Genomic DNA, 23,819 nt, shown 5'->3' with positions numbered 1-23,819 from the left:
AGGAGGAGGAGGAGGAGGAGGAGGAGGAGGAGGAGAGGGCAAGCAGAAGTTGGCGAGCTTGGTGGAAAGGGATGGAGGACAAGTTAGAAAGAGAGCTAACTGAGTGACGGAGAGGTTTTGTAGGGGTAGGGTCAGGAGAGGTAAAGGGGAGGAAAAGGGAGTCGGAGGGAGGCATATGAGACATTCCTTCAGTGAACGGGTCGACCGAGTGTGAGTGCAAGCGAGCCGGTAAAATCGATGTGGCGAAGTGTAGCTGTGCCACTACGGCGTGCAAAGGGTGTGCTGTACCCTATACGTGATCAGTAATTTGCCTTGTGACGTTGTGTCGTACAGTCAAATACATTACAGTATTAGGTGTTCAATTTTATGTATCGACCAAATCAGATACGTCTATATAATAAATATCCACTATGTATCTAAGAAATATGGAGCAAAATGTTTTTTTCGAAGTAATATACGCATATGTTCATTTTTTAATGTCGCTAACATGAATCAAAAGTAGGTATTAAACTGTATATATTACGGTGGCGTAGTACTCTTTTATATATAATACAATATGCCTGTGCATAAATACATATTATTTATTACTTCCTCCTCATTTTCATCCTTCGCTTATTTAATTATTATATTATTGTTCTTATAATAAATATAGGATTTTAAAAATTATGTCAAGAAATTTTTTTACATGTGTTCATTATATTATGATAACGTATTTGAAAACCACTAAGCATTTGAAAAATTTTTCCGATGGCATATAAATCTCTCAATAAAATTTCGGTATTGTAATAATGAAATGTCAAGATACTCAATGTTGGCAAAAGTACATACCTAATGCGTATATATAAACCTGTCGAAGCACGCTTGAAGTTAGCTGCAACATTGTTTTATTTCGTAGGATCTTGTACTGACTTGCATAGTCGTATTAAGTATCGTGTATTGAGAGTGGCACCTGCCTCGGAATCAGAAGAACAGAGCGCCCTCGCAGTGATTCTACTAGTTACGCTCCTGAAATACGCCGTGCCGACGTGTGTTTCAGCCAGTGCGAGGGCGTATTAGCGAGATGTAGACCTAGTGGTGGGGATTGAAAGAACGAAGCGTACGTATGAGATGACGGCTCGACGAACGAACATAACTGGTCAGACCAGCGGCCTGGCGAGAACGCATAATAGGTTTAGGTTGAATCACGCAGTGTTTCTTGCTATGTAATCGCGTTTTTACAGTGTATAGTGCGGTTCTATACTATTTATCATAGTGTTTAGTTTTCATTTTATTTTCACGATCGTTTACTAATTGCTCACATCTGGATACATTATTAGTACAATTTGTCGATTAAAAATTGTTGTGATGTCTTATTTGTGTGTTCATATTTAGAAGAATGTTTTTGAGCGATTTTATATTCGCATATCTGTGATTACTATGATACATATTTTTTTGTAATTTAATATGTTAGTTATTTCATTATACACAACTTGATATTGTGCGCACTTGATATCGTGATTTGAGATTATATCACTTTTGTTATTGTTATCACTTTTATTACAATTGCGAACTTTGATAAAATTATGAAATATCGAAGTGCGGAAATCATTACTAAAATAGTGTCAGCGTTTATGCGTGTCTTCTGTTTTCTGACGGCACAGTTGAACAAGACGACGAAATAGAAGTATATACCTCATACTATCGATGTGATACTCAGACAAGGAGCAACGTTGCAATATTTCGGATACTGTGACAACATCGCATCAACGCAGTGTTTCCATTTTTCGATGTATGTACTGAATAGTTCTAGCATATTTACTTAATGGACGTACAGTTCGTTCTCAAAAATTCGCTTTCTCGAAATAGAATTTGTGTTGAAGTATTTTCACCACGTGTTCGATATTAGATTTAAGCATACGTGATTCTTTATAATAATCAGATTTGTAATAAAAACTATTAAACTCAAGAAATTCATAAATTAATGTGGTTTAACAAGAATATTTCGATAATAAAATAATATAGTATATCTTTAAAAGATGTTTCGATTATTTTATCACATAGCTAATTGCATAATTAATCTAACATTTGGTTAAAAGATTAGTATAAATATAGCACGTACGATTAGCATAATGAATAAGGGAATTTCTAGATATTCGAAAAACACTTTGATTTCGAAGTAGTCTCGATACCTTTCAAATAAAATAAATGTCTTGATAAAATGTTATAATATTTCTGGATATTATGAACATCCTCTTCGATATTAAATTTTAACAATTTAAGAGGTACACGTGACATGTATAGACATCTTGGCATAAATATAAGCATGAAAAATAGGAAAGAGCTCAAGAGCACATTAACGTAAAAAAATAAAGTGAAGGTAGATACACGTTTAGCTCCTAGACCTTGCAATGCCATTCGATTGTAGAAAACAGTGGCGACAACAGCCAGCAATGTTCGACGTGACGGCAACACAGCAATGACTACCCCCACTCTTTCATGGACGGAACCACTGTTTTCCCCTCCATGTGTTGCCTTAGCCCCCTCCAATGAACTCCCAATAGGTCGCACGCTCATTAGCCCAGTCGCGCACGATTCTCCCTCTCTGCCCCGTGTAGTCGCATGTCTCTGGCCGATCAGCTGGTCGGCCACGCGGCGTTGCCTCGTTGCCTTGGCTTGCGCTTTGCTCACTGTTCACAGCCACGCGGTTTTCTGTGTACACCGTTTCAGGAAAAGCTAGGTATGTTCCGGTGCCCCGAGTAAACGGCGTGTGCGCATTGCACACTAAGAGTTCTCATCATTTTGCTCGGGTTAAAATATCCTTTTAAATATAGCGCAATCGTTACCGAATATTTTTATTAATTTTGCATTTTCAACATGCTTATTTATTTATTTATTTAATTTTTAAAATATTTTCATAACCGCTTTTAAATGCTGTTTGTTACCTTCCTGGTGGTGTACACTATTCAATGTATTATTTTAAATAATTTTTAATCTAGATTGGGGTTAAAGTCTTGCTACGTATATTCCAAACTTTGACTAACTTTTACTTATTCCGCTGTTTGCAATATCTTTCACACATTTTAACTCTTTCGAAACCACCGAGACTATTTCCAAGTTGCAAGATCATTTTTTGAAAGACTGATACCACGCATTTTTCTGAAATTATATCCTATTGCAACATAGAATTCGATTAATAAATGGGATTATGCAATGCATGCAACGAGTAGTAGTATTTTCATTAAATATATCACGAGAATATAGATTACATAATGTATCTACGAAAACGAGGGAGTTGATAAATAATAGGTTATAAAAATAAGTAGTGTTCTCTTCCTAAATCTAAATTATTGAAAGCAAAAGTAAAATAATTAAATATTTGAAAGTATTGATTACTTGTAAAAATAATAGCTACATAATCTCATAGAAAGTGTGATAATCGATTTCGCAGATTATTAAATAATAATTAAAAAAATATTTAATTTTTCTGAAACGAATTTTTATGAACGTTTTTTATGAAACGAATTCTTCGTTAACCTGTTAACCGGTAAAGTCGAGTTAATTCGTTACTTAAATTTTTAATCTCTTAGATACAATAATTTCTTTACTTATGAATGTTATATTTTTAGTGCGTTGTTTTATTTCTGCTGAAAATGAATTATATCATATTTATATTTGGAAGAATTGACTTATTGAGTTAGATTGATTTATTTTTAAGTTAACTGTTAATTTTATGATTATAGAAATTTCTGATTAGAGGACGATCCGGTTATCAGGATAAGATCTACTTTCAATAGCTTTTTCTAAATTTTCATTTATTAGTTATGATATATTTATCTATATTTATAATTTTATCTGTAAGTATTAATATAGACTTGAACATAAATTCCTAAGTTCATGATTTAAATATATACATGTAAACACTATGTTTATTATACGTTAAAAATTATTGTGCAGTAATAAAATTATTGTTATATATACATATATACAGATATATATTGGAATTATATTATTATTTTATTATATTATTATTTATTATACTATATTTTATATATATATATGGAATTAAAAATAGTGTCTTCAATAAAAGATCAACGTGTACTTTGATATATCACATTATTTTCTTTTTTTAATATCGATGATAAAAGAATGATGTTTTATCAATTTTTTAAGTATAATTACTGTGATAACTTTATATAAAACTGGCGCAAAATTTTATTAGTGATTTATACAGCATGATTTATTTGTTATATTATGTATGATATTTAAAATAAAACTTAGGGTGGGGCTCAAATATATGAACCTTAACCAAATACTAAACTAGGAAGATCAGTAACGATCGAATGCTCTAGTTCTTCTACGTGGCACTAGATGGTTGTTGGTAGCGACCTCTTTATTACGGCCAAAATTTGTTTCCTTGACAATTAGTAATTTTGAACAAAATGTTATAGATTGGAATAAAGTTATATTTTAAAGATCTTTCTTCTATTTTCTTACTCGATTAATACAGTTAAAGTACACATTACCGAAGAGATAGTGGATAGAAGTGTTTTGATATGCTATTTAATATAGAAAAATTATCCGTTATTATCGGTAAATATATAGGAAATCTCTCAGAAATTACAGAACTTATAAACGTTCATAGGGAATTCATTAGAAACTCACAAGGATGTGGTAACTCTGAAAATTCTGTGAACATTAAATAATTAATGTACCGAATAATTTTTTAGAACTTTATATGCAACGCACTTCTCTTCGAATTTCTTTAACATTTGTTAAAAATTTTCAGAACATAATTGACGCATTTTCAGAAAATAATTGCAATTGAAGAAATTTGATCAAAAAGGAACTTAATGATTGTATTCAAAGATTGTATTTTAAATTACTTAACTATAGAATATGTATAACAGATGTATGCTGCTATTTTCATATCTTCTTTCAACTAAAGTAATTAATGGTATAATCTGAAGAGGACTAATTCCAAAAAGAATAAGACAACAATTTATAATAAAATTATAATAAATAAAGCTTATAAATACTTATGCATGTGAATAATTATTTAAATATGTATTTAAATGCTAGAAAAATGAAACAAATGACTATGTAGACAAGAATAAGACGTATAAAAGAAACAAATAGATAAAATTAGAAGTTAACAATAAGAAGACACACGAATAAGTAATGATGGAAGAAAAAGGAAATATGTACATACATGCATATGTCTATTTTTCTTGTATGCACAGATATCAACGTATCAACAGTCGGCGAAAGGTGTTCAATGTGACGCTACATGCGGATGGTAATGTAGATTGCGGGTTGAATTTTAGGTGTCGCCCCCTTTTCCGTGCTGTATCATAGATGTGGTATAAAATAAATCTGATATTCTGTGTATTTTTGTGTCACTCGGTTTGGGTCTTCGCGAGTACTCTTATCATTTTCATGTCGTTACCAACATTACCGATTTAACATCAAATAAGATTAGAACACTTATAATGATATAAAGTTAAAATTAACTATAGTGAATCACGTGTTTTCAAAATAAAATTTGGAGCATATCACTGTGTTTCTTCAATATCTTACTAAGCTTCATCAACAGCAGAAGGTCATGAATGTTATATCAAAAATTAATAAATTACATACCTGAATTTTATTAACTACAAATCTCTTATTAAAATTACAAAATCCCAAATATCCGTTTCTAAAATAGATGATCAAAGTGAATACTTTTATACGAATCTTTTCTTTAAATCCTAGTAGGTGATTTTTTGTGAAAAAATAGAGAAAATATAATACTACATTTTTTGGGAATCAAGTTGCGCACATTTCAAATGAATCTGAGTATAAACTACTTACTTATTGTTAAATCCTTTTTTCCAGATTTAGTCACACATAAAACTCTACTTTAGTAGTGAGAAAACGAGTGATATTCTAGACCTTTAGTCCTTTCATTTTTCTTTAGTAATTATTTGATAAAGCTCTGAATCTATGTTTACATAACATTTTTTCTTATTTATATCCATAAAATACTGGCAACGTTTGGCTAAAGAAACTTAAAACAGCCTGTATATAATTTAAGTAAAAAATTCTTATTACAAATTTTAAATCTTTATGATATTTACTTGATTGAATTGAAGAAAAAGGAACTTAAAATTTTGTAATTTTAATAAGGGGTGTTTATGCTATAAGAGTTACATATATCTTTTGATTGCTAAGGTATGTGTGGTAAGGCTACTTGAGTGCATTAACAATACGCAGTATATAGATTGAAATACATAAAGTGTGACAAGCCACTTTCTTCGAAACCGTTGCGCATATCGATTTTTAAATTAAATGAACTAGGATAATTATTTTGTATGCAATAAATTTTGTAGTCTCCTAGACTTGAATTTTAAAGTTCCGATAAGTATTTATAATATGATAAATTAGAATAATTCGATTATTAACGATGTGAAGTTCAATTAAAAGTTTAAAGTTTTAATATCAGATGCGTACGAGAACCAGTCAATATGAGATAGTAATTCGTGAAGAATACATTACGATACCAGTTTTGCAGAGTAGATCAGTATGTAAACACAATAGTCATCGAGAAGAAAACTGAAATATCACTGATACAAGACAGGACGAAGTTACAAGCTTTTGAAACTCGAAAAGGTTCTAGGATCGTTGAACACAGGTCTATCTATACGTGTTTGGTTCTCAAGGTTGGTAGGTAGGTATGTATAAACCTTCCATGCAATGTGCGTAGTACCTACTTACTATCGAAAGGATCAATACAGGGGACATGCACCAGCAACTTGCTTGTTTTCATGAATCTCCCTCACTAAGACTGTTGGTTACGAGTCAATCTAACCCATTATACTTTTACTATGAAAAAGGTAGCTTCTTGCTTTAATTTTTGATAAGTCATATGATGACGAACTATTATATGACCTTCATATTTTATATTAACCTAACCTAATTTTCTCTTTTAAACTTTTATTATTCATTTCCGCAATTTTTAATTTTTTAATGAATTTTATCCAATTTCATCGATCTAATACATTATCATGTAGCGCAATTATTTTATGTACATGCGTGTTATTTGAATGGGTTAAAATCTAATTTAAGATTGCCAAATTATTTGCATATTTTATGAGTTTTGTGAGCGTTATAAATATAAAATGCATCTTGCATTTGTAAATATAACCATTTATCGTAACTGAAATTATAAAATTACAGAACTAATAAACTCAGTCAGAACAAAATATAGGCTAACGGATTTATTTTCAAAAAGAAGAGGTACAAGAAAGGATATACCCAGAGATGATTCGCGTATCCTTTAACCTCTCTGATCTCCGGCATCCTATGATCGGTCTAGTTCGGGATAACTCGTGTACATTCGTAAGTCTTGACCGTTCGGGGATATGTCGAATTTTATAAATGAAGTATTCTTATAGTTATAAATTATGGTCGTAATAATATTAGGGTCATACAGAAGTTAATGAAACACACGGAATTCGAGAATTTAATCTTTTTCTTTTTCGAGAAGACTAAAGAAAAACCACTAAATATGTACATCACTTCTTACAACCGTAAAAATTACTCTAAAATTTTCAATTTTTGCACAGTTACGAAATACAAGATATGAAATAACAAGATCTAATTAAAAGTATACGAAATCAAGCAGTCACGTATATGATCGAATGTCACCATGTTCTTGGACATCGTGTCTTTTTAGATTGTTGTTGTCGCGACCGTTACTTTATCGAGGGATGATACCACCCTTGTGTGACCACGTCTGCCGGGCACGTGGCAATAAATCAGAACGAATGATTATGATATGAGCGAATGCGGGATTGAAATTGCGTGTCACATGTCCCTGGTTGATGATCGAACAGCTTTATTCGAAGGAACTATTAGATCATCCTGAAAATTTCCACGACATTTTCGTATTTAGTTTTAATGGCACAAAAATACCTATTTCAAGCATATCAACATAACCATATTTTAAAGGTTGGTATCTTTTGAAATAATTGCCTGAACGATTACTAAAAAACAAAAGGTAACAATAGAAAAAAATGTATTCTTTTCTAACAACACTGTAATAAAACGAATAAACGAATTGATCAATTTTCCACTAGAATAAAATTCTCCGTGAGTATTTTGTTGCAAAAATCAAGACAATCGCTGCCTGCTTGAATCCTTATCATCATATCACTTTCATATTTTATATTTTATTTCTATATACAGGGTGATCTACGAATTGGTTGACTTTTTTAAATGACACTACGTAACTTTGACTTCATACCGTTGTAGTGGACGTTAAAACGAGTTCAACGACCTGTTACTATGGCTGTAAAGTGATACTGAATGAATGTCGATTTCATCAAAGGACAGTCATCGTTAAAAATTATTTTATTTCCATCAAATTATACGTTTCAACATGAGCTTCAACACAAAAAATATTAATTATATGCATACTACAAAAAGGAGCACAAACAGGCTACAGAAATAGACAAGCCTTATTTAGTATGATATTAAATGTTTAGAGAACGTTGATTGAGCACTTACGAACCTATTTCTTGACCACCTTTATCCCCGATTTGTTCCCATTAAATCTTTTTCTATAGAATCAGCTACAGTCAATGGTCTACGCTATTGCAATTTATAACATTGATTATCTAAAGCATCGAATCCGAACAGCATGTCAAAACATTCGTTATGACAGCATTGTAGGAGCAATCGATACAAATTTACTGCATCTTTCGGAATCATGTTTACAAGATTATGAGCTACAGTTAGAGCATTTATTATAATAGGACGCACAAACGTACTGCAACACTAAAGAAGGTGCGTTTATTTCTGTACGTTGTTCATGTTCCTTTCGTAAGAGTCCTTCTGTGTGTATGACTAACATTTTTCTTGTTGAAGGCTAACCATTTTGAAATGTGTAATTTGATCGAAATAAAATTACTTTTAACGATAACATCTCCGTTGATGAAACCGATATTTCAAGATTTTGGGTCATTTCAAGGTCATAGTATAGCAGGTTGCTTAACATCAGCTACAACAGTATAGAGTAAAAAATACGTAGTGTCATTTAAGAAAGATAAGGCGACTTTGACCTTTTATAGAAAAAACAATTTTTTGCAAATGTCTTATATTGAAATTTGTAGTCGATTAAAAATTGATTAGCTTTTATTTAAAATATTTCTTTGTCGGACCATTGGAAGTGTCTGAAAAATCGTAGCGACCGATTCGAAGATCGCTCTGTATATAATGCCCATAATGTATACATAAATTGATCACGTGCGAATATCTTTAAGAAGACAGAAAATTTTCTTGGATACAAAGTTCACGTCTAATATGTAGCATTATAAACTAGACATTTATGAGATACGTGTGATACTTTATAAATATCATATAATATCGAATAAATCCTATCAGCACAACTGTAATTCCGAGTGCAAAGGGTTAAGAAAATACTTCATCAAACTATGCTCATCATCAATGATGAGCATCGTGTAAACACTTGTTCAGTAATTTATTGTCACTTTATCCCCTGACCTGATCTTAACGTCTAGTTTGGTAAACATGAAATCAGTTATGATCTGTAACCACAATATGAATCACAAAATGTTAATATGAATTAAAAGAGATATTCGCAAAGATAACTTATAATATATAATGTACTTGATAATCTATTTGTGAATGAAATTGCAGCAGAAGATTAGAAACGGCAAAATCTATGTGTAAATTTCTTTAACAGGTAGTAAACAAGAAAAATATTAGTCTTGATAATACGTTGATAACTGCAGCGAGGAAGGTTCGAAACTATCGATAGCTGCGTTTCAAGTAACATCCGCCGGAGGCGAGCAGTGTCGTTAATGGTAGGTAGGAAGTAGAATTGCGAGAGAAGGGGAGAAGCAGAAGGAACGGACGTGCATATTCGGCTTCTGTAGGGAGCATAATACAACCCGATACGATTTAATACGATCCGTCATGATTCGGCATAGTTGTCACAGCATACCGAATGATATGAGGCGTTGTATAGGAATAAATTGACCGCTTATTTGTTCATTAATATTATTTTCAAAAATTAGTTAAGGGGGACAATCGTTTGAAACTAGAATAAAAAAAAGAAAGAAAGATACGTATACCTAGTAGTTGCGAAGATAAGAATTCTTATTTGAAGATAGTTTCGGTAAAATTCGACAAAAGGCGGCAAGTTTGAAGATATGTATCTTTTCTAACAATTCCGATATTAGCAAAATGATGACAAACTCCCTATTTTCATATGAATTACAATATACATGTGAATAAAATTCAATTGAATAAAATTTGGTTTTAGTTTCGGTAAGATTCCGTACATCGAGTAGAAAAACGATCAATTTGACGTGGAATGGCTCATACACCTTTACAATTATTTATAAAACTTTAATATTAAGTATCTGATAAATTCTCAATGTTTTTATAAATGTTGAATTTACACGTAAGAGTTTCCCTATTATTGCCATAATCGCGCCTTTTTAGCTTCCGGCTAGCTTCGAAGACTTACAAGCTTTTCTTTCTATGGAATAGTATATCTCTTCTTTATCTTTTCTTAGTGTCTTTTAATTTTAATACAAATTAAAACGACCTTTGACGATATTATTACGGTTAGACATTCGTACACAGTTTAGGTCTCCTCGCGCGTCACTGTTATAAGATAAAAGGAGGTCAGAAATAGGTTAATAGTTCAAAAGTACAAGCCAAATATGTTGGCCGGTCAAGGTCATTTCTCTATCGTCGATTCACCATATCAACGAATCTGATATAACAAAACCCACAAGCGTGGTAGTTTGACGGGCGGATTACAGAAGTGACTTCAATTTTTCTTCTTACGACAATATACTTTATTCTATCTTATGCGTTACGAGGCTCTTCATTTGTTAGTCTGTTTTTACTTATAGCGTATGCTTCGTCTTTATATTTACGATGAAAATAGAACTTAAAAAAAGCTGGGAGAAAAATGTCTTTGGCCAGTCTTTACATCAATACAATGCAGTGCAACGTAAAAGGCAGAATTTATAAACAACCCTGATATATACACCTGACTATGTATTACAATTAGAGTTCGAAGATACATAATGTAAAAAGGCCTGGCAATAGTATATAAGTGTAAAGCTCTGTAAGTGAATTTCACAAATTACAAGCTATCTGATTGCTCTATTCGATGTGAGATAGCAAAATTGTACAATAGAAATTGATAGTATAATCTACAACTTGTCATTTGTCATTTGCTATTATGTGAGAGGGTTCTGAGTATCTACATGATTAATGTCCATTCAAGCTAAATAATGCATTTATTATGTTATAATATGATCTGATTATGTGTTATAACGTAATGCTACTGACTAAAATTTTGTACAAATAAATGGATTCCTAAAGATAAAGGCGGTTTTACCGTATTTACAACCTAATTCAACGACCTTAAACCATCAAACAATTGACCTTAAACCATGTAACAACCACTATTATTTTTTCTAAGATAGAATTCATCGACTGCCTAACGGAAGGAATGAATATATAGAAAACGAAGAAAACTGTTTCGAAATTTGAGACCTACTTTATTTTTTCTCTAAATAAGTCTAAAGCTTAGTGTAAAAAGGGCAGCGAATTAATTTGTACACTAATATACTAATCTCCACATAATACACGATATCGATACTGCTCCAAGAAACAGATTAGGGTTACATCGGATTGCGACTCGAGACATCCGTGAAAGTCATCCCATCGTCACATAGCCTAGGAATACAAGGCGGATCAGAAGGGAAACTGGCCCTTGCAAACTCTCGAAGTTTCGCAAATGTTCGACTGCACGATATAATCCAAGTTTGGTAATAGGGTGGTACACCTGAGACGGAGAATCTCATATCAAACAGCGAATTGTGTACTTTTGCAAAAATATACATAGGAGTAAATCTTCACTTTACATTTCACTGCAATTGATGCATGTTCCATTAAAAACAATTCGTTAAATATGTATTTTTTACTATTCATTTTTATTGCACTGTTAATTGTAATATATATAGATTGTAACATAGTTAAACTTTCGATTAGAAAAATATATTTTACGAAAGAAATTCGATGGACGATCGTGTGTTTTACAGATTTACATAGGACAATCTGCAGTTTGCCAATACTTTTATTCGTCACTGTATTCGTTCGCAAAAACAGTCGCTGTGACCTAAAAGCGGATTCGTCTGCTTAGAATATGTAATAAGTTTGCTATGACCTAATGGTGAATATATTCTCTCAGTAATTATCACTTCAATTTTAAAAACACACAAATTTTTCCATCTCACATAATGTCGAAAGATATTATCGTTATATTGAAACGATCTGCGATCCACTTTAATCGACTTATGATATTTGCTAAATATGCAAAAAGAATGAACAGAAAGGGAAACAATGCAGAAGAAAGCAAGGAAAAAGAGAAAGAAAAAGTACAGGCGAAAAATAGCTTACCCGTGCTCCGAGAAAGCGGGCCTCCAATAACTCCTGCTTCCTTGGGTCCAGGGTGGCCTGAAAGTGCTCCATCTTGACGCCAGCGCCTGAAAAAACACATCGTGGTTATTAAATCAAACTGTATCAACTTGATGAGAATTCTTAAGGAGAATTGTTTAAAGAAAATTTACGGATTAAAAGCAAATTTCGTGGTTCGAAACTAAATTAAAGTTTCGGTAAAAATAACATTCGCAATAAAGAAAGTAACACGTTTTAAGCATATAACAATTGGGCAGGACAGACAATGGAAAGGAAATAGCATATACAAAACGTACAGTAATTCATAAAATTATTTGAACACTTAGAGTTAGTAGGAAACTTTTACGAATATGTTATGATATTACATACATAACATATTGTATTAAGTAAAAACCATTACCATTATAGCGGTGATAATGAGTCATACTTCATTACAGCGCTAATTAAATTTCAAAATGCTTTACATAGCACGCATAATATGCTATTCATGAAAGATTTCCATAAGTATCCAAATACTTTTGCGAATCAGTGATAATGAGCGGCAATTTTTGTTAAACTCTGATATAAAAGACAATTTAAACAAATATTTCATGTCTACTTCCTCCTTCTTTTCCCTTTCTCAAAAAAAGAGAGAGAAAGAGAAAGAAGAAAAAGAAAGGCAGAAGAATGCTATATGTGGAAACATTTTGTATCGTTGAACAATCTTCGGTTTTGCTTCGTTTTTATCCTCATTCAAAAAGCAAATATTTTCTATGTTGATTATGTCGTATTTGTTTAATAAACTAGAAGGACATTTGTCTCTAGTTCGTTGAGTTTGCCTATTTTCCTAATGTGTACCCCGATTTATGAAATAATAGAGAGAAAAGAATTTGATACACATCTTCATTCATTAACGCAAAGTCTTTAATATAAGGAAATTGTATCTTATTGTTAGTTATCTGAAATATTTGAAATAAATGATGAAATATTTTTTTTTAAATTTATAATTAGAAATTTTAAAAGTTGAAAAATATTACAATTTCTTAACGTAAAATTGTTCTTTTTCTTTAATAAATTTAAATGGATATAATAGTTATTCGGTTATCTTTTCTTACGATATCCAAAAAAGAATAGAAACAAATCTTTAGGGAATATTGAATAATATTTTGAATATTCATATCTTATCTTGGGTTGCTCGGTTAAAAATATTTGGAAAGTGTAACAGCGTTGTTCTAGAGTTAATATCGAAGCAGTAAAGTAATTAAGTAATATCGAAGCAGTAAGTATTTAACTACTTTTTTCACTTTCGACACAATATGGCACCAGATCCATTTTCATGACTCTATTGCCTACCTTACTCGCCACTTCACCACCCGTCAGCCACGGACCTACTCTACCCTTACTCTTAGCCCTAACCTTAGTCCTTCTCAAGAAACACAATTCCTATAGTTTTTACCACTTAATATACTACCAAACTCCGCCATTTTCACACATCTTTCCAATTAAAATAAACAAATATTAAGGGCACAAAGGATTCAATAGATATCACACACATATCCAATTACTCATCGTTTAGTTACAACTTGTGTATTCGCAGTTATTATTTTAAGGTTAAGCTTTTGAGGAGTCGAAAATTATAGGTAGATTTTTAATTAAAAATTAATTACGTGATTAGTTAGCAACTTAAACCTTCCTGTTGTTCAAAGGTTTGTTATATTTGTATTAAATATAATAATTTCATACTTGTACATACTTCTCTCCCAATAATATTAAAGTAAACTAAATATATTTTTCAGATGGCGCTGCTACTTAATACAGAAATAAGAACTTTATTAACCTTTCTCAGATCAGACTGCAACCGTGAAGGAATTAGTCTGATATGCTACTAGTAATATCGGTAGCATAACACAGCTTTGTAACTAGGGAAATCTCATTAATAACGAATTAAAGACTCAATGCGATATTTACTGATTTGATTTTTATTAGATGAATATCTCCAAGTTGGTAATAAGCTAATAACGGTGGAAATCGGTTGGGGGCGATGGGTGATGCAGATGATAAAGGAAATATGCGAGAAAACAACAAATAATTAGGAACAATACGAATGTATGCTGAACAAAGATCTTTGTTGCAGATGACACACAGTATTGTGCCATTAATCCGCTGCTGTTGATTTTATTCTTAAAACATTCGGAAAGAGATTGACTGAGAAACAACGAAGATGGGACTGGAAATTCATTTGACTGTGAAATTTGTGATCGACGTTTTAGCAATTGTCGATGAAGATATCAAGAAAATCTTCAAATCGTTAAAAAGTTATTCCAAGGAAAATTAGCTCGGCGTAAGTATAGATTGTTATATGTTAACAGTATAGGAGAAACGGACCTATTGTTAGAAGTAGCAGAGTGTTCTAAATACGTAAGTATTTGGTTCTTTTCAGATGACTCTTTTTCATTACCTGGAAAAGAAGAATATATCTCTTGGACGTGTTCATCAGCCCGATGTTACTTTATAGAATCGAGATGTGGCGACAGTAAAAAAAGGACGAAATGGCGATAGGATTGTATAGAAATATTCCAGATTACACGTGGAGATTGGAATCAAGCATAGCGAGAATAAGTATACAGATCAAACAGAGAACCGATAAGTATGGCATACTGATCATAGTTAAAATGAAAGAAAACGATGATTTAGGATTTGCCTAAAAGAAGATTTGGGGGTACAAAATGGCAAATCTTTAGAATGGGAAACAGAGTCTATTAAAGCTTTAGAAGTAGGAATAAAGCTGATCAGGAATATGACATCCTGGAGAATAATGAAAACTAAAAAATGTAATGGCAAATATATCCGAACATATAAAAAGATATTTAGATTGTGATTAGACTACGGATATTTATGCGAAACATTCTTATAGACATAAATAAAAAATTGGAATAGAAGAGTAGTGTCTTACTCTTCATATATAGTAATCTTATATTTTTGCATATCTACACTTGTCATAAATGCATGCATATCTGCATTTTAGTGATAACGAAACGGTTAAGCGTCATAAGTTTTTGAGGAAATGAAATATCGTGTGAAGTATTCGATAGTATTCGATAACTTTATCTTACTGCTTTTATTCACTGAATAACTTAAGAAATCAATTCATGGAAAAAATTTTCCAATTTACAAAAAATAGTGCAATTAACATTTTGAGAAAAAGATTCTATTACACGGTTATAGAGCTCGTCAAACAGCACGAAATTTTCCGTTAAGATTTTTTCTAACTTCATTTAGAGGAGGGATAATATAATTTGGCTGAAATGTTAGAATTCAAAAGCATTATGTGTTATGCATTATTCCCAAAATATATCATTCGACGAAATCATACATTTCAGTTTCGTCATTGTTATTAAAATAGTATAAATTATGTCACGCATTATGAGTGAATATGTGTATGTGTACATATGTATATCTAACAAAATTCCAAACGGCATTATACTTTATTTTTTGCCCCAAATACAGCGTCGTATAAGGCGCACTTTTCCTGGGATGAATAAAAGATTGCATGAATTGTATTATAATATCTTGTAACTCGGATGGTAAGGCCGGAATATTCGCCTAGATATTCGATATATAAAGTAATTATGTCAAAATATTTATCTACAACTCTTCATAAAGTACAGAATGTTACATATAAAAATATGTCTCTTTTTACCATTTTTCACATATAATAGGAATTGTAGGTATATTTGTTAACTGTTACCAAATACATACATAAACATACATATAAAAATGAAATACTATTCAATATTTTCATTGAATATAATTATACTTTCGAAAATGTTAAATAACTTCATACAAATATAGTATGTCTATACAAAAATTAGTGTACATCGTTTCAAACGATAATAAACAATTAAAAGGGCAATAGACAGCAATAAATTTCTTTTACTTTATTAAAAATTCATTTTTTTCAGTCATTTAGAGAAAGATCCATTGCCCACTTTTATTAAATTTAATTATACGATCTTATGCTCAAAATGAATACTTTTATTTGTGTATTCAATTTAAATATTTAATTTGACTTTAGGTTTTTAACAAATCTTAACTGAGACCTTTAACATCATATCTCAGTTAATAACAGAAAAAAAATTTGAAGCATTCTCATATTATATAATCAAACCAATAGTTACAATTAACAATTGTTGCATTAACATAATAAAGCAAAAATTTCTTGTATAATATTTTTGATAATTTGGTTTCATCATGCTTGACATAAATATAACACTCGTTGGAACAAGATAAAGAGCATTGGAATAAGCTTAGACTAATTTTTACGAGCAAAAGATTGTATAATTATATTTATGTCGTGTATAAAGCTTACTGTTAATGTCATTTATGAAAATAAACATGCCATATTAATTTCATCTACATATACATATAGATCACGACGGTATCAGCCATGACATGACATTAATAATATTAATTTTTAATTTGTCAATATCTAATATAACATTTTTATATTGCGAGCAAATATAATATATTACATAAAAGAATAAGACTTGCCATGCTTTATAGGTTATTAAAACATATTGATACCAAATTGTTAACCTACTAGTTATATTGTAGTATGATAAAATAACAGTGGGGCTCATAGTATATTACATTCTATACACAATACTTTATTTTATTTACCAAATTAAAGAAAGCGTAAATTGCAAAAGAATATTTATTATCTCCTGCTTTCCAAAAGCAATATTCTGCAGAATCCTGATTACCACTGACATTTTAATGATAAAATGTAAAATTATAATAAATAAAATGTGTAATTTTATAATTTACTTGTAATCATATTTCTTTGTCATTTTCTTGTTACTGGAATATAATATAATAATAGGTGTTTCAATTTCAGTATGCTAGTAACTTCATGCAATATAGTAGGGTGCTCGTCTAACTTGGATTAAAAAATGTGTACTCACATAATATAAAATTTATAAAACTTACCACCACCAGAATTCCAACAGTTATCAGTCATCCCTGTTTATCCATCTGTAAAGTTGGCACTACATTATTACACTGACATCCAATTTGTTCTATTATATCACATCACAAATATATTTGTCAGGTATATGCACTTTCGATGCACTTTTATCTGTCTTGCAATCTTTAAATAAACTCCTAGTTTCGTTGAGTCTTCTTACACCAATGAGAGCAAATATTACATTAATAATTTCACAACACTATCAGCACACAATATCAAATACATTAAAATAATTGTAGATTTCCATATTCAATAAAATTTCTGTGACTTATCTCTTTGAATATAATATATTTGCAAAAACTGTTTTATATAACGCTTAAGTAAATGTACCAATAATTAAATGTAATGTATCGGCATATAATTACTGAATTCAACAATTTTCATTTATTTCATTTTTAATAAAAACTATATTTGAGAAAAGAATAGTAAAACTTTTAATATTATCTAATATTAATTGTATACCATATCTCTTTTGTATTTCAATCAGATACTCTAATGCATTATCTTATGTATATATATAATATTATTAAATTTTATTAAATAAATTCAATTGAAAGATAAATTATTTTCAGGGTATAGGCAGAGCGTTGGTATCAGATGCACAACAAAATATTGTTAGTTAAAAATTGGGATCACTACAAAAAGAATTTAATAACAGTAATTATTTAAAACATTAGATTTTTAGATAAATTAATGTCCCAATTTTATGATAATATTTTAAGTGTAAATTTCATACAAAATTTAGTATAAACATATGTACCTGTATAGAACAATACTATATCATTCCAAAAATCTAAAATCACAATTTAAATATAATCTTTTAGGTAAAACGACTCATATTTTTCTTTTTCTACAGTGATAAATTTCTTGAATAATAATCTATATTGCTATATAGTAGTAACAGTTAGAAAAATGACTGCCATATTAACCCCAAGTATATGTTAGGCAAACAAGAACACATCTGAATGAGGGATGATTGGTCAAACGGCGTAATAAAATACAAAATAATTCATTAAAATTTCATCGTAATTATATTTTAAAATGATCGAAATTCACGTAGATAAGAGTCTTCATTAAATATTAAGGAGAGGTTATGAAACCTTGTAAATAAAAACCTTGTAAATTCAGAGCAAAAGCAGTACGATATTACAGAATGACTAGAAATTTGTACAAGTTAAGAGAGAATCGAACCAGTCGAAACAAGATATTGAACCTGTTGTGCGGCGAAATCCTGTATCATAGCCATAACAGTTAGCTTAAAACTTGAAATGAAGTATAAAGAAGTACGAAGTATTTTTGTCGCGCGATCAAATCAGTGAGCCACCCCTCGCATTTTTTCAACAACGTATTGAGAATGTTCGTTTGACAATTTTAGTATGTTACCATATATGGTCGACAGAAATTCATTATCATAACAAATTCGTGAGATAGTATTTAATGAGCTAAAAGATTTCAAAGGAGTAGGTTACTTGGAAACTAGACTTGACATCATGACGATTCTTACGAAAGCACAGAAATGATCGTGATACATGTTTATGAACGATTTGTTCATAAATGTACCACAGGGTATCTCTGTATTGTCCGTATTACACTGTTTTCTCTCCACCCCTCCCTACCCTTATTCTTTCCATCGCTACTTCCTTAGATAATTCTATCTTTTTCGTACTGACCAACAAGGTTACATGCTCATCGATGTGAAACAGTGTATGAGTCGTGTTCGTGAATTTTAGTGGTCAGTTAACAAATGCTCTGTCTTTTAACGTACCTTGTAAAACATAATAAAACACCGTTTCTTCCTCCTACTTAGTTTTTGTTTCTTTCCTTTTTGCTCTAACTAACTACCTCTTTCTTTCTCTTTCACGGCATAGCGCATTTTGCTTATCGAAAGAAAGGGGAAAACTCATCTGGAAAATGGCTGCCACCAGCCAGTTACCGATTTATCCCTTTCTTGCATAGCTAGTTTTAACGTGGATAGTAACAAGTAAGAAAACATAAACGTTGCGAATACTCTTTGCAACTAACACGGCAGATCGTTGTTATGATCAGAACACCGATTACGCGACAGCACAAACGTATATTCTAGACGCCGGCACATACACGTAATAATCGCACTACTTGCTACTCCGAGAGAGTATACGTACTAGTTTTTTCCTCCAGAAATCTTACGGGAAGTTTATCTTTTGTCACTTATACATACGAAAACAACGCGCCACTTGTTAACACGATGATTTATCACAAAAAAGTCACTGCAGCGAACAATAATCATCAGCGTCTTAAAATCACTCCAATTTTCTTTTGCACGTATTTCAACGACAGTGACGTCGCTTCACCATGGCACTCGCACGAGTTTGTCTGTCTCACTCGCATCAATAGTCTCTTTCGCCACCTTACGACTTCGGGTATTATCGGTGAACTACGATGTTTATTCGGCACATCGGCTGACCAGTCACTGTTCACACTCAGATCGTCTCTGCTCTCTTCGTTACCTATTACTTAGCTACTTTCGGATAGTAGGCACTGCTGTCGCTAACTAGTCTTCTAATTAATGAAAATATACGTAAACAAATTATTTCTAACGATCATAATCTACCTTCCTTTTAATTTATTATTTTGTTCAAGAAAGTTATTCGTTTATCTCTGAATAAGAAAAATTGTCCAATCTCTTTTATGGAATTCACATCATACCCATTAATCTATTGTACTTAAGCACATGCAATACAATATATATGTATATGAATGCCTATGCATGCGCTGCCGTATTACGTTCATAAAAGAACGATATGTGTTAATCTTTTACAATGAAATTGTATCAATTATGTATATATACATATATACAGATTCATTCTCATTTCAAATTACCATGTACCTCCTAGTATCATGATTTATAGTATTATTATACTGTGGCGTATTAGTCTTTTTGATATCGAAGATTTATTCTTTGATACAAGAAATCCTACTTTTTAACACAGATACACAGGAAAATATACATTAGAAATATACATAAGATCATAACCATAACATTAAGATTCGTAAAAACTTCGATGAATATAAATAATTGTATTTCTTTATGAACTCAATTCACATTTTTATTTAAAATTCTACAGAATTATCTGTAAAACATGATTCATACATAAGAATATAAATATAAATAAACTACATCTAGCATATAGGTGAAACGATAACAAGATAGCCTTTATCAATATGAATTATTATACTTAATCTTAGTTTTTCGTAAGGGTATAACAAATTGTATAATTAAGTCTTTGAACCTGCAGTCCGCTTAAAATGTTATTTAGATCGATATTTCTTTTTATAGATGTTGATGTTCCCTTTCTATTAATTATTGTTTTAAAAATAATTTCATACGTAACTATATACTCTGAATGCATGTGTAGTTCTACTATGTGTAGTTCTTAATAGCGTTTGATAACTTCGTATATTCCTTTAAAGGTTTATAAAATAAAATAAATTTGATTACACGCATTTGTTAATCTTAAGGAAATGCAAGTTTAATAATAGACTGATTGAATCCAATATATTTCAAATTATTTTTAGAAGATTATCATCTATTAATTACGAGTAATTCTGTATGCTGATCAACTCCAGTCTGATTTGAACTTCAACTTTATCTTTTTATAGCCGAAAATATCTCAAAAAAATTTGAAAGTAAAGTTTGTTATTTTTAAGTGATGTTTTTTTATTATGTATTTTTAAATAGAGTTCGAATAAATACAATGGTCCTGTTTTGTTAGTATTCATTTAGAATTTAGTTAGAACTTTACCTTACCTCGATTGTCTATTGTTACGCATGATTATTATAAAGAGAAATCATAATGTAATTAGTAGTGAAGGATGGAATTTTTTAATCTGTGAACAGAATAAAGACGCAATAAAAGGTATGTATGAAAATTCTGGCTATGTAAGAAAATTCTGAATAAAATCAATAAAGTTGTTCGTAAACTAGCATGACATTAAATTCGTTTCATTACTTTATATTTTTTTGAGAAAAGTAGCGAGCTAAATAAATAGAACATGTGTTTACATGAAATTTTTAAATTATTTTCATGTTTAATTTATTTCCGAAGTTATTTCCACACATACCGTATATATAGAGTATTTAAAAGTGTAAATGAACTCATTTTTGAAAATGTTTTATTAACGAATTATTTAAAAAATTGAACATTTATTGTGTCAATTAAGAAAAATTGTACAATTTCATAACTTTCGAGCTTTGACTTGTAAACTAATAATCATCATTAATTATTATTCAATTATTACACACATGATTTTTCAAGTCATTACGTTTAAGCTACAACAGATGTTCAAAAGTTTCTTCTTCTGCAACAATGCAATGTAAACTTTCACTTATCAAACTATTTGTTGTATATATTTCTAGCGTACTTTGGCCTGTTATAAATGGATTTGGAATATATTACTACAACTTTTTCTTAACCTCTTACCATTAACTATTTTATATCGTTTTATAGATAAACATTATGGAGTATTAAATCTAATAACAGTATCCTATCAAGTGAATTAATGTTCAAAAAATTCATCATTAAGTAAGATCATATATATACATTTTTTTCAACTAAGAATTTTCTATGAATTGAATTGCTAGCATTGACTACGTTTGAACGTTTCATCATTGATCTGTTGTAAAATACTAACTCTTGCCTGGATTAATCGAAAGATGATATTTAATGGCTTATTATCGGGCTATTTTTCAAACGAATTATTACTCATTTACTCATATGTATTTTATCTTTTATAAATGATTTATATTTCTAAATATAAAAAGATGAAATTTCACCTAAAAAGCTGTAAATCAGGAAATTATTTACAATTTTCGGGCGACAAAGGAATTTAACATGGTGAAAATGTTAACAAGAAGTACTTAAAGTTGAAGATGCTATCTTTCTAGTTAAATAAAAAAATATTTTTTCCGTTTGCTCTTAGAATAGAAGAAATTCGATGATATATTTGCGTGGTATTTTATATCCATAATTTTTTGGATCGAATTAATCGAATAAAACGCCAGGGCAACGTTCGATATCAGACATCTGGTTTATATAATAATTTCTCGTACAATACACAATTTACCAGCCATTTGAGGTAAATATTACAAATTAACAAACTTTATACTTTCTCACTCATTCGTTCTAACATTTATACAGTACATCATTTTTAATTAATATCAAATAATATGTATGTATTCTCTTCTTAGCTTTAATATTAATAAAGATTTCAATGAATTAAAATTTGTATAAAGAACAAAAAATAAAATAATAAATATATGGCACATATAATACATTAAGAAATTAAGATGTAACTAAATATTAGACTAAATAAAATGCAAATACTATCACATCTGGGGAACCCTGTTTTATGAATAAATAACTAAATAAAAATTAACGAAGTTTTTACTTTACACATTATAGATATCTATGTATATACACAAACAAAACGTCATCGTTTATAATTGTTGTAAAATACAATAGATTTTGTCATATTATGCGTGTAACACATAATATATACATACACTCATACATGCGGTGACTAGTACAATACAGTTTTATAATGTGAAAGCCAAATACATACATACAAAAAAGATTTCTTATACTAATAAACCTCGCATAACTCACTTTTTTCCTATTACAAATTTTAAACCTTGTGCCAGGAAATTTGGCACGTATGCATAAATAAAAGTAATTATTTTTGTTTATCATATTTCTGTGTTAATGCGAAATTCTGATAATTATAAACAAAATCTCACTATTTCCAATTTACTTATCGTTATAACCAATTTGCGTACATACATCCATCATCAATAACCTTTTGTAACTTCTGTAACAAAATTGCAATGAATATTAATAATTATATGAAGTTTACTAACAGGCAATGCAGTTTTACTTAAATATTTTATACCTCGCTATTACTATTTAAACTCAATTGGCGAATATTTCTAATTGTAAAAAATTATTTTAAACGCTTGAATTAATTTGTTAAAATATTGCGGTATGATTAATTAATGAAACAGATTTCTAATGAATTTCCTATCTTACTTAAATACATACATTGTTGACTGCTTATCTATTAATCTAACATAATGTAAATATTCTATATATTTGTTATAAGCGTGGAATTTAGGTTCTTTATATTCCGTATATAATTTATACAGATACAGTAGTATATTATAAATAATACATTACTGTTTTTGGTTTCGAGATTATAAAAATCATTAAATTGTTTAAACATTTTTGCATAGAAAAAGATTACAACTATTACACATATCTTGGTTTTTCTAGTTTAATTAGATGTATAAGATTAA

General features: G+C 30.2%; 1 protein-coding gene and 1 long non-coding RNA gene across 9 annotated transcripts in view; one reads left to right on the top strand and one right to left on the bottom strand.

The window, feature by feature from the left end:
* LOC100744960 (serine/threonine-protein kinase tousled-like 2) overlaps nt 1-19,906 on the bottom strand; it is a 31,157-nt gene extending 11,251 nt beyond the window's left edge. Inside the window, exons 1-3 of one of the 7 annotated variants that reach the window (XM_012394790.3) lie at nt 19,254-19,906; nt 17,452-17,496; nt 12,466-12,551 (exon numbers count right to left, since the gene is read on the bottom strand). In XM_012394790.3, coding sequence (XP_012250213.1) covers nt 12,466-12,551; nt 17,452-17,482 — 117 coding nt within the window. In that variant the 5' untranslated portion in view covers nt 17,483-17,496; nt 19,254-19,906. Of the gene's footprint in view, nt 1-12,465; nt 12,552-17,451; nt 17,688-19,253 lie in introns of all 7 variants that reach the window. The other 6 variants (XM_012394781.3, XM_033318515.1, XM_012394780.3 and 3 more) reach the window with 6 other exon arrangements.
* LOC117151166 lies at nt 7-15,269 on the top strand. 2 transcript variants are annotated; one of them, XR_004460878.1, is made up of 4 exons: nt 7-820; nt 896-1,768; nt 14,597-14,803; nt 14,903-15,269. It is a non-coding gene; the product is annotated as an uncharacterized LOC117151166 (long non-coding RNA). The 2 variants fall into 2 exon arrangements; XR_004460877.1 differs by having other exon boundaries at nt 7-1,768.
* Nucleotides 19,907-23,819: the final 3,913 nt, after the last annotated feature.

Source organism: Bombus impatiens, unplaced genomic scaffold (assembly GCF_000188095.3).
Source record: "Bombus impatiens unplaced genomic scaffold, BIMP_2.2 scf_0099, whole genome shotgun sequence".
Lineage (NCBI taxonomy): Eukaryota > Metazoa > Arthropoda > Insecta > Hymenoptera > Apidae > Bombus > Bombus impatiens.
The sequence above is the reverse complement of the archived record's forward strand: the minus strand, read 5'-3'. Positions and strand labels throughout refer to the sequence as shown.